Below are 15193 nucleotides of genomic sequence, written 5' to 3'. Positions count from 1 at the left end.
GTGTTCAAGTGTTTAAAATTTCATTAGCTTAGATCTGAAATGTAATGCAGTCATTATTAACAATTCAGTAGAATTTTATGTAGTATATTTTATTTCATGCTGTGACTAAGAGCATTGAAATTTTTCAGTACTTTATCCAAGACAAATAATATTTTAAGAAAAACCTCCACTCCCCTCTATTTCCTTTTACTTTGTTCATGAGATTTTTCTGATTAAAAACTCCAACTTTAGCACTACTGTTAAACCTAGACCAGCCCACAGATGCAGAAAACCACTCGTGCAGAAGTGAGGAATTAGCTCTTTCATTACAAAAAAAGGAAATTATCTGAGTGTGAAAAGCCAAATCTTCATTACTGATCAACCCTTGAAGTGGAGGAAAACCATGGTAATTTAAGATTTAAACTTTTGCTACAAATATGTACATATGAAAAGTTGTCTCATGGTATTACAGGAAAGAAAGAGCTGGAATTGTTTGGCAGAGTGCAGTCTTACTGTATCAAATCAGGTCAGCAGTAAATTGCTGCTTTTAGTAGGAATTCATAGCAGGACTTTCTTGACTTTGGAAGTGTCTTGAGCTTGTTGGAAAATATTTTTAGAAGAGATGCCTCAATTCAGTTTCAGCGAGGGCTTTTTAGCCTGTGGGTATTGTTCAGTTTGTAGGTCTTCGGATGAACTTTCCTTTTTTTGTTGTCTTTACATTGTGTATGCAACCCAGTATATAACATTGACTGCTGCAAAGGCTGCTGGGAACACGGCTCTGGCGTAAATGTCAATGGTGTCAGCATCAATGGGCTTAAAGAGGGACTTCAGGCCAGTCTTTTTGTCCAGTTTCATTCCCTGCTGCTGTTTTGTCTCTCCAGTTTCTATTTCTATTGTGCCATATGATCCAGGCAGGCTTCTGGGAATTCGGTGCTGCCTGTTTGAAATGGCCAGTTCCTGGTTCACACCAGCTATGGAGAGGGAAAACAGAACAATGGCATTCTTCACGTTGATCTGCAAAGGAAAGAGGAGAACAACGGCAGTTTATAGGGCAAAGGCAGTGTCATTCATCCAAGATATCCATGGCACAAATGTGGTGAAACACCTATGGGGTCCCTAAGCACTGCATGGGATTTAGCCCTTGCTTTGGCAGAACTGATGAAAGACTCTGTGCTACCACTTATAACTCTGGTTATGGCTTTACATGCTCTGAATTACTGAGGCACCATCGAGAACATTCTCAAAGCCTTCTTCTTAGGAAGAACTTGTAGAAAAAGGTCATGATGCAGGGTGACTGCTTTGGCAAAGTTATTCCCAGTATCACACCTACTGACCTCTGCACTCTGCCTTCTCGCCTTTATCTTGTTCTTCTGCTTTTTCATGTAGTCAGCATTGAAATGTGCAAAGGCATATTCCACCAGCGCAGCAAAGACAAACACGTAGCAGATCCAGAAGTAAACGTCCAGTGCCTTGATGGCAGAGGCTCGTGGAAGTGAGGATCGGGCACTGACCATGAGTGTGGTCATTGTAAGAACAGTGGTTATACCTGCAGAGTAGCATGAGAGAGAAATATATGCACTGAGATACATAAATATATTTATTAATATGAGGCTGAGGATTATTTTCACGGCAAAAGCCCCTTAATACCATGGCTTCTGATTTTCAAAACAGGGGAATTTGTAAAAAAATGCATTTGTGTGACTAAGGCAGTTTTGAACAAGTTATCCTTGTTTTTTTCCTAGATAGGAGAAACAAAACCCAAAGAGTTAACCCTCAAACACTTTTACATCTGCACTGGCAACACTTATTCAGACATACAAACCCACAGGCTCCAGGAACACATTTTTTCTCACTGTCCTAGTTCCTTCAAACCAATTCTTTCATTTCTCTCACAGTCATTACTGCTTTTAACCCTCCCTAGGTGGTTATCTGCTGTTCCTTACTGAGACAGCTGCCCTGACAACATGACAGAAATTAAAACAGGAGGGAAATCTTTCAAAGGACCATCCCTTCTGCAAATGTAAACATGGTGGTCATAAAAACACCTTAACGAGGATTATCAGAGAGCATAATTACCACCTGAGCACTCCCTTCCCCGTGAGTCCCCCAAGAGATCTGTTTTACCTAGTGACACCCTGGCAGGCACAGCTGACTGGCTGATCCAGAAGGACACCCACGACATGGCCACCAGTAGGATGGAAGGGACATAAGACTGGATGATGTAAACTCCTCGATTTCTCCGAAGGTGGAAGTGGAGACTGAGCCTGGGAAACTGACCTGCTGGAAAAGAGAGCAAGCAGAAAAGATACTGGCTGCGTGAATTACATTGATATTAAAAATGACATTTCCTATAATGACACAGAGCTACATTCTTTAACATCTTCTGGACAAGGATCACAAAAAGCTTTTTGAATGCTGTTCGACTGATGCTTCATAAACCCTGCACGAGGTACTGCAGCTTTCATCAGCTAAGAATAGGTCAAATGATTTGTCTCAGGTCATATCAATGCCAGATCTGAAAATAAAATCATGAGTCTTCTCAAATAACAGTATTGCTTCAAAATGTGTACTGTCTTATCATCTGCTGTAGAAAGTCCTCCAGATACTAAATTTAGATTTTTTAAAAGGCCAAGTTAATTTCAAACTCAAAAAAGAGCTTAGAGGAGATGTGCAGCATAAATGAGAATCTGAATACATGAAAGAGGATGAAAAATCAGCAGGAAAGAAATGACTCCAATCTTGTACAAACATTGCAATAAGCCCAGTGATAGACATACACACCACTGACTTCTACGGGGTAGAATTAGACTGATCTGACTGTACGTCATGAGCTTCATAACATCATGGGCTAATGGAAATTTTTCTCGATCTGAAGTTGCAAATTAGGTCAACAAAATGTGAACTATACCTCAAGTGCTTTTTATCAAGTGATGTCTGGCTACTCCACGCAGTATTTTGTCAAGCAGAGAGAGCTAAAGGACAGAGCATGCTACAGCGGCTACCTGGAGGCTCAGCAAAGAATGGCATTACTTACAAGTGGAAGATGAAGAAAACTCTTATCAGAAACATGACAGGTTCTTAAATTAGTTACTTAAGAAGAAGGATTTTCTATTATAGATAGAAAAAAGATATTTTCTCTCTGCAGGAAAAAGTCAGATACTGCCCCTGAATTGAAGAAAGATTCTGTTACCAGATTTGAAGTTCATAATTTCTGTTGTGAACTGGTAGTTGGTAATTGTGAATTGAGCAAGCTGCAGCTTATCCAGCCCATGGATCTCCTCCTGGTTTTCTGACCAGTGGTAAACAATGTCCTCTGAAGAGTAGCCATCTGCCAAAAGAAAGCTGAGTAAACACAGAGTTCAAGGGAGAAATTAAGAGCTTAGAGAACTCATAGTGGAAGTTCTCTAATTCCTCTCCTATGCTGATTTCCACCAGACACGATGCAAACGCACTGAGATTCAGTCTGGATAACTCTGCTTTGTAGAGCTGCAGGGCACTAGGAGCACAACAGAAAGGGGAGATATGAATGAGGGGATTTACGTAATATGCAAATCCACAGGAAATCAATCTTTCCTAGTTTTGCTGTTCATTGACAACTTGCTACTAAAGCATCCATTTGTTTAAAGAGACTTTATTTCTGCTTGTTTCACTGAAATTAAAACCCTCAAATTCAATTAAAATATTCAACCCCCACCAAAACTCCCTGCAGAACTTGCTGGGAGAGAGAATGAATTGCTGGGGCAATGTCTGCTGCCTCTGCATTTGGTGATTACATAAGTAAAACTGTAGATTGCTATTTTTGACAGGATAAAATGGTATTGTGGTTAACTGCCTAGAAAACAAAGTCAGTGACAAAAAAGAAAATGAGAAACTTGTATCAACAGGCCAAGGGATCTGCTCAGGATCTGCTATTCCCAGATCTCTGGAAACCTCAGGACCTGTAGGCTCCTTGATCTAAAAACCAGATTAATTTTCCCTGACTGGGTGGTCCCTGCTTGTGTCAGTGGTGATTTTCATTCAGAAGTATTAATGCTCATGGGAATTACATGCTGATCATAGATTAAATACAAGTTGGATAAAATATAAATTTTATAACCCTCCTCTGTGATTACAAATGAATGAAGCCCATCCATGCAGTATTCTGATGGATTTCTGTGTAACAGATACAGGAATGCCAAGGCAAGTTAAAGAGCTATGTGAAGGTTAGTCACAATGGCATTCATTAAAAGCAGGGAATCCTTTCTTTTTCCTATTTTTTCATAAATTAAAAATAGCACATCACATTTTGCCTGTGGCCTTTTCCACTTGTTCTCACTGGATTCGATACAAATCTCAGTAATGCCAGTGACTGTCACAACTGCACAAGGTTTCACATGAAGCGCAAAGTTCCAGACATTTGTCAGCAGGACTGTACGTTGTTCATCATCCCTAAATGAAATCCTAGAGTTTTGGATTGGACCGGGGTTGAACTGGTATTGAAAAGTCCATAGTCTAATGCCCAACACAGGCAATGTAGAATTTCTGTTCACTCTAAACCCCAAGGCACCCCTTACATTCCATTGACTAAAGAAGCAGCTCCATCTATCTCAGTGCCATAAAGGCAGGCTTTACACAAAACACAGATGTACTCAGCCCTTACAGCTCTCCAAATCCAACATGCATTCCTGCTCATCCATTGGGTACTTGGAAAGGTCCATGTCACAGGCCACTGTTGAGGTAATCCTGTTCAGAGCAACATGAACATCAGTTAGTTACATTCAGACAGAGCCTTTTCCTCAGAACTCAAAAGACTGAGTGGAAAACTTTGAAACCTTAATACTAACAAAGGGAACTATTTTCAAAGTCCTTATGGCTGTTGCCTGAGTCTGTGGGAAACCCAAAGGCAGAGGGAATTGAAGAAAGGTCAAATGACTTGTCTAACGTCAGAGGATTCTGCAGCTACTGATGATGATAAAAAGGAATTTTCTGATTCAATCTCCTCCCTTTCACTGTCCCCAAGATCACTACCAATACCTTAAGGGGGACATTGGGCTCACAGTTTCAAAGGTACACATTCATTATTTTTTAGAACATTACACATTTAACTTTCAATATAGTTACTGATTTCCAGCCACAGCCCTCTTTCAAAGTGAGAAATGCTACTTTGTCTGTGTGAAAGACGGGGAAGCTGAGCCTAAGTCAGGCTCACAATTCCCTTGGAAAATAGCGAGAGAGTGGAGAACAGAATCTTTGCTCTGTATTCAGCACCTCCTTGCCTGGCGACCAAAGCCATGAGAGGCTTCTCTCCCACTGAGGGCATTCTGGACATGATCAGTGTTGCCAAAGAGACCTTCCTGACTTCTCCTTATAAAGAAAAGGATAGGAGATGGGAGCTTTTCTTCCATTTTTAATTAATAATTATTTTAGGAAATCACCTTAGGAAAGCTGAGTGATTATAGAATGTTCAAAAAGTTAACACACAACAGAGTACACTTGTCCTGTTTGTCACTCACCTGATGCTGTACAAAATGACTCCATCTGGCTGGAGCCTGATAAGTTTGTTTTCCACAGTCACATCATGGAACCAGGCAGACTTGGCATTGACTATGAAAGTATCTGGCAACCAGAGCTTGTCCACAAACCTGCTGTCCAAGCCCAGAGTTTCGTTAGTGTGGTTGTAAGACAGACGGTCGTCTCGCCAGCTCTGGTGCAAAAATACTGTCATGGTGTATTCCTATGACAAGAGAATTCCCAGTTAAGAAGTGATGCTGACAATGATAATGTTTTGGAACTTGGCCAAAAATCATTGTCTCAGCCTAGAAATATATTACTTGCTTTCAGTGCAAATACATATTTTTATACTTAGTCAACCAGGGAGCTGCCCCAAGCATTTGAATTTCGGTCATACACTCTTACCATGGATAAGCACAAGATATAAAAAGTGATTCAATATCAATATTATATAGAACACATTGCAAGAGTTGCATAGGTCTTAATGAAGGAAATCAGTTTATAAATCTCAATAAATACAACTTTTGGTTTTGAACCTTTGCTTTTTCTAAAGCAAAACTAAAAAATCTGATACCGTACCATGTTCACTTCTGAGATGTGGTCAATGCTGGCTACTTCGATTGCCAGAGCAACGTTAACAGGAGGACCTGGGAAAAAATGTTTGAGTGGGGTGATTTACATCATCACAGTACCCATAAAAATATCAATGACCACAGACTGTTAATTCCTTCAGATAGAGTGAGTTCACTAAAGTGTTTTCCACTAGAAAGTACACTCTTAAAGCAAGAGTTTTCAATCTTTTACCAATTGTGCCCTCAATTTCCAACAGCACACCTCACTTCAGTGATAAGGAATACAAGATAAAATCACAACTACTGAAAATTATAGAATCCTTTCTGGAAATCACATTATCTAGTTTAAGACAGCATGACTTCAAGCAGATGCAGAAATTATCACCATGCAACGAAATATAAAATTCCTTCAACTTAGATGTCAACAATTTAAGAACTGCATCAGAAGCCTGTGTTGCTGTTGCACAGTCTGTCTCTTGTCAAAATCAAGCATATTGTTGCTTATTATCTTTTTCCAGCATCCAAGTAAAAGATAATCATAACTTTTTAATCATTTAAAGTATGAAGTTCACATAAACATCAGAAGGATTGCAAGAACCAAAGAGACATTATTTATTCTCCAAATCTCACCTCCAATCCCAGGCCTGAAATTTCGTGCATACCCTTTCATCAAATCATCCAGGTTGGGCAACCAGGAGATTTCGATGTTGGAACCTATGTAATCTCCGATGTCACTCATAGCTCTGGGTAAAGAGAACAAGTATCTTAAAATTTCCCATGTTTACAAACAGAAAAATGACAGAAAATGGAAGTTATTGACTTATTTTACACCAGAGACCATGTACAGTAGAATCAGCTGTTTTGGAGATTTTTATAGGTAGGAAAACCCTTTCAGATATTTCTGTTTAAATCAAAACAAATTTCAGGCAAGACTATGGCCTCTTTAAGTACAAGCACATACTTTTAAAAGTTTCTTTCTTTCCAAAAAAAAGTAGGAAAAATAGATTTAGAAACTTAGAAAAAGCATGAGGGAAACCAAGATACTTTGTATACTGCCTAAAATGCATCTGTGAGCACTGAAATGCAGCTGTGACAGCTTCTTACTATGGAACAGCTGAGATCAAGAAGGCTGGTGTATTGTCAAATGTGAGGGGAAAACAGGAAAAACTGCACATCTGGAATTTGGAGAGCAGGCAGCAGGTTTTGGTTGGGAGAAAATGTGGGGTTTGTGCTCATGATTCAGCCCCTCCCAGCAGTAAGGCTCCCTCTCTCAGTTGTCTCTTCTTGCTTGCCCAGTGATGCTCTCTGAAAACTTTAGCCCAGAGTCTTGTTGCCATTTGCCAGCACCTGGCAGCTGCCAGCCGCTCAACCCTGGCACAAGCAGTGATGTGGATATTCCACCATCTCTTGCAAACAAAGACAAGGTTGTGTTTTCTTCATGATCTGTTAAGCCTAGCAGACTCCAGTTGAAGATCTGTGCCTGCTCACATTGTTCGTCTCGCTGCACTGTGATTGACAGAGAAGGAAGAGACAAATGAGGGGCTGGGACAATGTCTGCCACCCCTATTTGCAAAGAGAAGAATTGCCAGTGGTTTGAGAGGGCCTGTGACTGAAGCAAGTACTGGATCAAAGCTGCCTGAGCACTGGTTTAGCATCTTCCACTAAGCCCAACTATAAATGTGGCATTTGAGAGGTACCTATGCCTTGTAACGGAAGAGAAATGGTTAAATATCCATGGAAGGCTGCAGAGTAATACACCACAAATACATTCTGCCTTGGTACTTACATAACTTTCTTAGAGTGTTCATGTGACATTGACCCACATAAAGCACATGGTTTTTCTCTCCAAAATATGCCAGCCTGGGCATTCAGCTCAGCACGAGCAATTATTGCCAGCACAGGAACAGAGCATCCTACAATAACCAACTCTTCTTCTCACAAAAGACTGAAAGAAAAACCTTTGATTGCCCTGGTCTTAAAATTCTTGTCTGGACCCAATTATATAAGGAAGGGGTTCTGGGATTACAATGTGTAAATGTAAGTTTTGAGCAGCAGAGACACTGAAGGTTTGCATTAGCAGTGCTGTCAAAGCTTATGGGACCTCACAGCACAGGAACACTGCTCCAAGTGGAACTTTATTAGTTCCCAGTGAAATGTTATGTTAAACTGCATTTACGAGATTTCCATGCCACGAGCACACTGTTGTATGATCATCTCAAATTACTGTCCCAGCTATTTCTCAGGTCCTTCTGTCTCTTCTGAGGAAGGATCTTGGACCACTCCAAGACATGTTTTCAGCTACATAAATTGGAATAACATAATTGACTTATGTTGCGGTCTCCTCCGTGTTACAGTATCCCCACTGTAACAGACTTAGACAAGGGCTTTGAAGATTTATAACAGATGTTGACAGAGGTTTTGTCCTTCTTTATTGGGTCTCATGAACTATATAACACTTCTTTCTATCAGACAGCTGGTCTTTCAATCATCCAATCATCATTATTTACTTTAATTGAATTATAGCTTTATAATAAGTTTGTTTAAAAACATACTTTTGTATACTTACAAGTCACAGTCATAGACGTGGAATGGTGTTTCTAATCAGAAAAATGTCAGAGTTCCTTTTATATGTAAAGAATGGTACTCTATGTCTTTCCCTAATTAGAGTAAATAACTACAACACAATTGAATGAATATATCTGCTTAAAATATGCTTGCCTTTTCAATAGAAGGTGTTGCTTTTCAGCTTCTGTTGCTAAAACAGCAACCAAGGTCAGTAAAGTGTTTTGAAAACAGAATTCAAGTCAGAAGGTGACAGCACTGGAGTGATGTATCTCGTGTGCCTGATCATGTTTTGACAAAGCACTTAGAGTGCAGCAGTTCTCCGGTGTCAGGATTCTATTTTAATGGCATTAAGGAAAGCCGTGGAGCTCAAGGGAAGTTAAAATGATGAGAGTTGCGTTAAAGACTGAGGGCTGTAGCCTGGCATGTGTTTTAAGCAGATTACAATCTAGAGGGAGTTTTACTTAAATATCCATGACACAATTAAAATAAATCTTGTTTCTATTATTAATAAAGCCTTAGGGTCAGATCATCAGTGTAACAAATGTGCTGAAGTTAGTGGAGCTATATGCACTTCATACCAGGGAGGTTATTAAAGTATTACAGCTGAAATAATTTTATGGCTAGATTTACCATGTGGTGATAACTCCTTTGAGTCATTCCCCTTGACTTCTGCACATCACATCCAGTGCTTTAAAGTTACATGAAGGATGGTGGGAGAATTTCATTCATCCTCGATAAGCAGTTGGGATTATATATGGCCTAAAATATTATTCATTGTTGTACCTGAAAAAGGAAGACCAGCATAGAAAAGACGCATTGGAAGGGATTAACTTTTCATAGTGTAAGCAGTAAGGATGAAAAGAAAGGCAACTACTATTAGTTGATTCAGCAACTTCCCAATGCAAGCTGCTGTAAAGCTTGTTTTAGTAAGAAAAAGGACTTTGTAAAATTAAGGTATTGATTTGTCAAATCCAAGGGGTAAAAGAGCTCCTCAAAAGCTTCTCTTCAGTTTGCACCAGGCCAGCGTAGGGGGCCTTGCTGGCTGAATGGCAACAGTCCTGTGGACTTCCATCCATCTGGAAGTCATTCCCAAATCTAAGGTTGAAGAAGATGATCCACACTCTGACTCTCATTTCAAGCAGATATTTTTGAGAATATATTTGCATCTGTCCATATCTGGAGCGTTGGGAGGACTTCAACTGAGCTCATCAAAAATAGATTGCTGCTGTCTAAACCATGAAAGCAATAATGAGGGTAAAGGAAATCCCCCCTGATAAACTGCACAAACCTGTGGAGTTCTTCTTTCCCTAATACTGACACAGGTTAGGGAAAGCAACTCCAAGCAATGAATGTCACATGACAGAGCAAAGAAACGCATCTATTTCAGAGCTAAGTACTAGCAGTTCTAGAATAAAAAGTACACATCTCCCAAAATCCTTCCTATCCGAGCTGACATCTCCCTCCCAGCTGCTGCAGGACCAGGGAGGGTCTAGTAATGTGGAGTGATCTGGGGGAGAAACATCAATCAACTTGGACAGCACATCTTTAAAGGGCTTGTCAGACAAGTGAGGCATTAGCTCTCTTCCAGAACACTGCTTGAAAACAGTTGCTAGAAGTTTATCATATTACTAGAAAATATCTGGCATTTAAATCACACCAAGGCAAGAGGCAATCTGTAAGTTTCATGTGAATGAGAGCACAACGGCAGCTGAGAAAAGGATAGTATTAGCAATTTCATTTTGCACAGGAGTGCCAAAATCTCTGTGAGCTGTGCAAAAACCTCAGCATCTTTAAGTCAGTGGCCAGTGGGACACTGATTTGAGGCCACACTTGTCAGGAGGGTGCACTGACCTTCTGACAAATTCATAGAGCAGTAAGATGTAGAAAATCGCATTTTGCATCTTCTGTTTCTTCTTTAGATCTACTAACCTGATTCTTTTGGGGATTGTGACATTGTTGTTATATGAATCTTTTAACCTGGTAGATGGAAAAAACCAATTTGACTGGAAGACTGGAATGGAGTACATTTCATTTTGATAAGCATTTGGGACAAATGTCCCAGATGTCCTCACCACTGAAGAAAACTTTTCCTTGGGAAAAAGACAAGGAATATCCTGCAAGGTCAGTGAACAATCTGACCTCTGCCAAACTCCAGGATTATCCAGAGCAGTATGTGTATCCTTCCCATCTGCCGTTTCTGACTGTTAGGGAAGCTCACTGTAAATATGTTTTGTATTTTGAAATGCAATTGAAAAAGCATTAGGCTTAATTCATGGCAACCTTTAGAACATCAAAGCCTCTCTGGCAGTTTTAAGCTACAGAAAATGGACCACTCTTTGCATACATTCACGTGTTAAAGCTGCTCTGTTTCCACAAATAGAAGTAAAGGGCTTAGGAAAACACACAGCAGAATGATAATTAAATGCAAGAATTAAAAGTCACTTAACAGAGCAGAAACTTAAATACAAAATATACACCTATTTTAATTAGAGAATTAAAATCTCTTTCAGTAAGGAATTATGAAGTACAGACACACACCCCAAAACTCCTATCAGAAGTGCTCTTTCCCCACACAAATGAAGAAATATTTCCCAAGCATCTTTCTGCAGATGATCTGCTTCACTGTGGCACATTTATTATTGCAGCATCCACAGCATCTCAAACCCTGATAGAATAGTGGAAGCCACAGTCTTTGTCCCAAGGACCTGTCAATCATTTAAATGCCAAATTCCTTGCCACTAATCACTGTCTCAAGCAGATCAAAAACCACTATTTTAAAAAAATGTTTACCTGACAAAAATGTGCTGACTCAGATTGAATTTAGCTCATTCACTTCAGTCAAATAGCACACATGACAGAGAAATTGCTTCACACACAGCTAAAACACCCTGGAAGGGTATTCAGAAATGCTATGAGGAAGCAGCCTGCATATATCCCCCACTTCCCTCCTCCGCCAAACCACAACATTATTTTCATTGGTAGTTTGGCCTTTGGGAAGTCTTTTGTCTCTCTTGCATCTTATTGATGCATTTTGAAATGACCAAAATGTTCTTTCTTTTTAGAATATGTTTTTCTTATACCTGTCATATACAGTGCACAGAACTCAGGAGCAGAGAATTTAGGGGGGTTGGATGGCCTCTATCATCATAATTGGGAATCACATTGCTTTTAGAAAACAAAATCAGAGCCTTAAAATGAAGCTATTGGCAGTTTTGCCCATTAATATGCTGCCATTCATAAAAGCATCTCATACCAAAAATATTTTTACTAATGCAAGCATAAAATTTAACTTGAGTTCTGTTTGACTGATCCAAAGTACACATGTAAGCAAGGCTACTCCCTTTTTACAAGATTAAACAGTGTCCTGCCATAGCCACCCTAAATCCTGAATCCAAACAGAGCAGCTTTCTATGACCATGGAATGTCTCACACTTTGGCATATTTGGAAAACTACAAACTGAACAGTTGGAATTCCAGAAGTTAGAATTTGCCTTGCCTGAGTCTGCCATGAGTAGATGTATTCCTAACAAACAACTCATCACTATTGTGTAACTGGAGAAAGAAAGTCAATTAGGGAATTAATGATAAAATAAATAATGTATCCAACAAACACATATCCTGACAGTTGCTGTGCCTAGGAGCAGACCTTGAAGACAGAGGCTGAGAAGACTGACTCTTCCTTAAAATCTCTTTTTTTGGGTCTTATGTACTCAAATAACACTTTTGAACCCACAGCCTCAATGCTAATCCAAGTGCAGAGGGAGAAACAGGATCATTGAAATTATGGGCAAGATCAGGGTGCCCTTAGGCAATAAGCAGTATTTCCTCTGCCTTCACTGTAACACTGGATTGCTTCAGAGTCTGAGGATGTCAGGATCTGACCCTGGATAACAGATTCAAGGTCACAGGATAAATCATTCTGTGATAAATCAATCCTGACTAAGAGCAGTTGACTTGACACTTTCTCTAAGCAAGATTTTTTTCCTTCCCAGTGAAAAAAACCAGATCTCCCTGATTAATTCCAAAACCTCTAACAATGTTGTGTTTTACTACAGTTACCACTTTGCCTCTTCCACTCCTCTGAAGCTATTACGGACGTCTATGAAGCAGACGTAAGACCCTTTTGATGCCACAACCACCCCTGCTCTGGGGGGTGTAGGCATGTTTTTACATGCAGCAAGTTCTTTTTTACTCCCCCCTCTATTTTCATTGCGTAATCATGGCAAAGCTTTCTCCACATCCAGCCTCCAGATCTGGAGAGAATAAGAATATACCGAGACCGTCGCTGGTTGCCTAGCTAACACCTTCGGAGGGAATGTGACTGAGAGCTGCAAATGTATATCTTTCTTTACAATTTATTATTTAAAGAAATGGTTTGTGTCCTCCAAACATTTTTTGCCCTAAGATCTCTGACACTCTCTTCCTGTTAACCCAAGTTCAGGAGACTTAATGAATGCATTAGAAAGGAATGGTTGTATTTTGAGGTTTTAATGATACCTATGGAGGCCCTAAGCAAAGCTATTCAGTTCGTACCCCACTGGTTGTGCTGGGGTTTATGGAAGAGTTTCATGTTCAAGCAGGCCCCTTCAGAGCTGCTGGAGGGGCTGAGGCTGAGCTGGGATATGCAGAGCCTTACAAGAAGTGATTGCCCCCAATTTAGAGTAAGTGCCCTCGGGAAAAGGCTTCCAGGAGCATCCTGTTAAAAACACAGCCCTTGACTACGCCAAGAAACTGCTGCTCAACTGGCAGAAGTGCATCCTCAGCTAGGGAATGAAGAAAGAAAAAACTGAAACAGATGAAGCACATTAAGGAAACTCTTCAGTCAAGGGCCCTTTTTCTCCTGAACATTCACTCAAAGCAGTCCTGGCCCGTAAGTGCAGCAAGCATCCCTGGGCAAAAGTGGGAGCCCCAGCCAGAGCTGGCATCACTCACTCCAGCTACACCGAGAGAACGGCTGCCTGAGGCCAGTCTAAGAAAGAATGATAAGATGTTTTCTTACCTGATACACCTGTGCTGTTGGGTGCACAGTAGAATCAAGGCAGGAAAAACCCAGGTAAGAAATTCCATTTTACTCCCATTTATTAGACAGCAGCGACCAAAACCCAGGTTCCCTGGCTCTCCTGGCAGCTCCAAAGCTCCAGTGGCGTTGCCATCCTTGCCTGCTGCGCTAAGTTGAGGCTGAGTTTAAAGCGATGGATGGTTGCTCAGCAGCAGCAGCCCCCACAATCTCCACAGTGCCCGGGAGCCATGCAGGCAGCCCGGCACGGGAGCAGGGAGCAGGGCAGCTCTCCTCTTCTCTCCTCTCTTCTCCTCTCTTCTCCTTCCCTCTCCTCCGCTCCTCTGCGGGTGGCTCAGTCCCGCCCGGCTCTGCTGCCCTGCTCCCGCATCCCTCCCCTGCCGCGGGCTCTTCCTCCGGCCGCTCTGCCCGCCTGCGAGGCTGCTTGCCGAAAATAACCTCCAAAAGGATAGATTAATCCCACGGAGCGGGGTGGGAGCAACTCAAAGTGCTCCGGAGCCACTAATGTCCTGCGCGCATCGTGCCGGGGAGGAGCAGGAGGAGCTGCAGCCCGAGCCGAGGGCAGGGGCGGCCGGTCCCGGGGCGCTCGGGGGCGCGGAGCCGCTGTGCCCGCTCCCCACGGGGCATGTGAACCGCAGGCACCGCCGCTGCCGCCGCCCCCCGCCGCCCCCCCCGAGCTCCTGGAAAATCCCGGCGGCACCCGGGCACCGCAGCTGCAGCCCGGCTTCCAGCATCGCTCCGAGCGCACCGGCAATGGAGCCGGGGACCGTGCCGAGGGAAACTGCCGCCTCTCCGCTGTCTGCGCGCTGTCCCGGCCCGGCGGTACCACCGAGAGGGGCAGAGCCGGCAACACAAACTTCTGCCTCGCCGCTCTCGGGCTCCTGAGGGGCTTCTCTACAGTGAAACGCTCGGAGCAGTTCACAGCTCCATCCCGGGCTGCTCGCGCTGCCATCGTCCAGCTTCCACCTCTTGTGCCTCGCGAACTCCCGGGACCTCCGCTGGCTCCCGGGCACGGCGGCTCCCGGCACGGGGCCAGCGGGGACCCGGCCACGGGGCTCCTCGGGACCTCGGGTTCATCTTGACTTGCAGGTCAAACTCGGTTTTCTCCTCCATATTCGCTCTTTCCTTCTCTTCCTCCTCCGCCTCCTCGGCTTTTTGGTGCTGTTCAATCCCGAATGACAATTTTAAAACCAACCCACAAAGGAAACAGTGTGAAGGAGACATTTTCAAGAAATTAAATCAGAAACCAAAAATGATTGTGCAGGTACCTTAAGCTAATGAAAGGAGGCACCTGGGGTAAAGTGTTGGATTCATCTTTTTTCTTCTTAGTTCTGTATTGTTATTTAGTACCAGCATTTCAAACGGCTATTGAGGGGTGGTGGGTGAGGGGAATAACAGCCCCGTGAGATCCAGGAGAACAGATGTTCACAATACACACACAAATGTAATACAACAAATATAAGCATATTGTAAACCTGTGAGAATGATGTAAGGTGTTATTTTCTTTCTCATCTTTTCCTCCCTCTGCCCATTTCAATGGCAATCCTGCAGCTAACATCCAAAAAGGAGG

General features: G+C 42.2%; 1 protein-coding gene across 1 annotated transcript; it reads right to left on the bottom strand.

Moving 5' to 3' along the window:
• Window positions 1–693: 693 nt before the first annotated feature.
• Window positions 694–13673, bottom strand: GABRD (gamma-aminobutyric acid type A receptor subunit delta; the record flags this gene model as incomplete). Its single annotated transcript, XM_082295893.1, has 9 exons — window positions 694–993; window positions 1314–1525; window positions 2104–2259; window positions 3170–3307; window positions 4619–4701; window positions 5472–5692; window positions 6049–6116; window positions 6672–6784; window positions 13606–13673. The coding sequence occupies 9 exons, from the start codon at window positions 13671–13673 to the stop codon at window positions 694–696; spliced, it is 1359 nt and encodes a 452-aa protein (XP_082152019.1).
• Window positions 13674–15193: the final 1520 nt, after the last annotated feature.

This window comes from Coloeus monedula (assembly GCF_965178545.1).
Source record: "Coloeus monedula genome assembly, chromosome: 22".
NCBI lineage: Eukaryota > Metazoa > Chordata > Aves > Passeriformes > Corvidae > Coloeus > Coloeus monedula.
The sequence above is the reverse complement of the archived record's forward strand: the minus strand, read 5'-3'. Positions and strand labels throughout refer to the sequence as shown.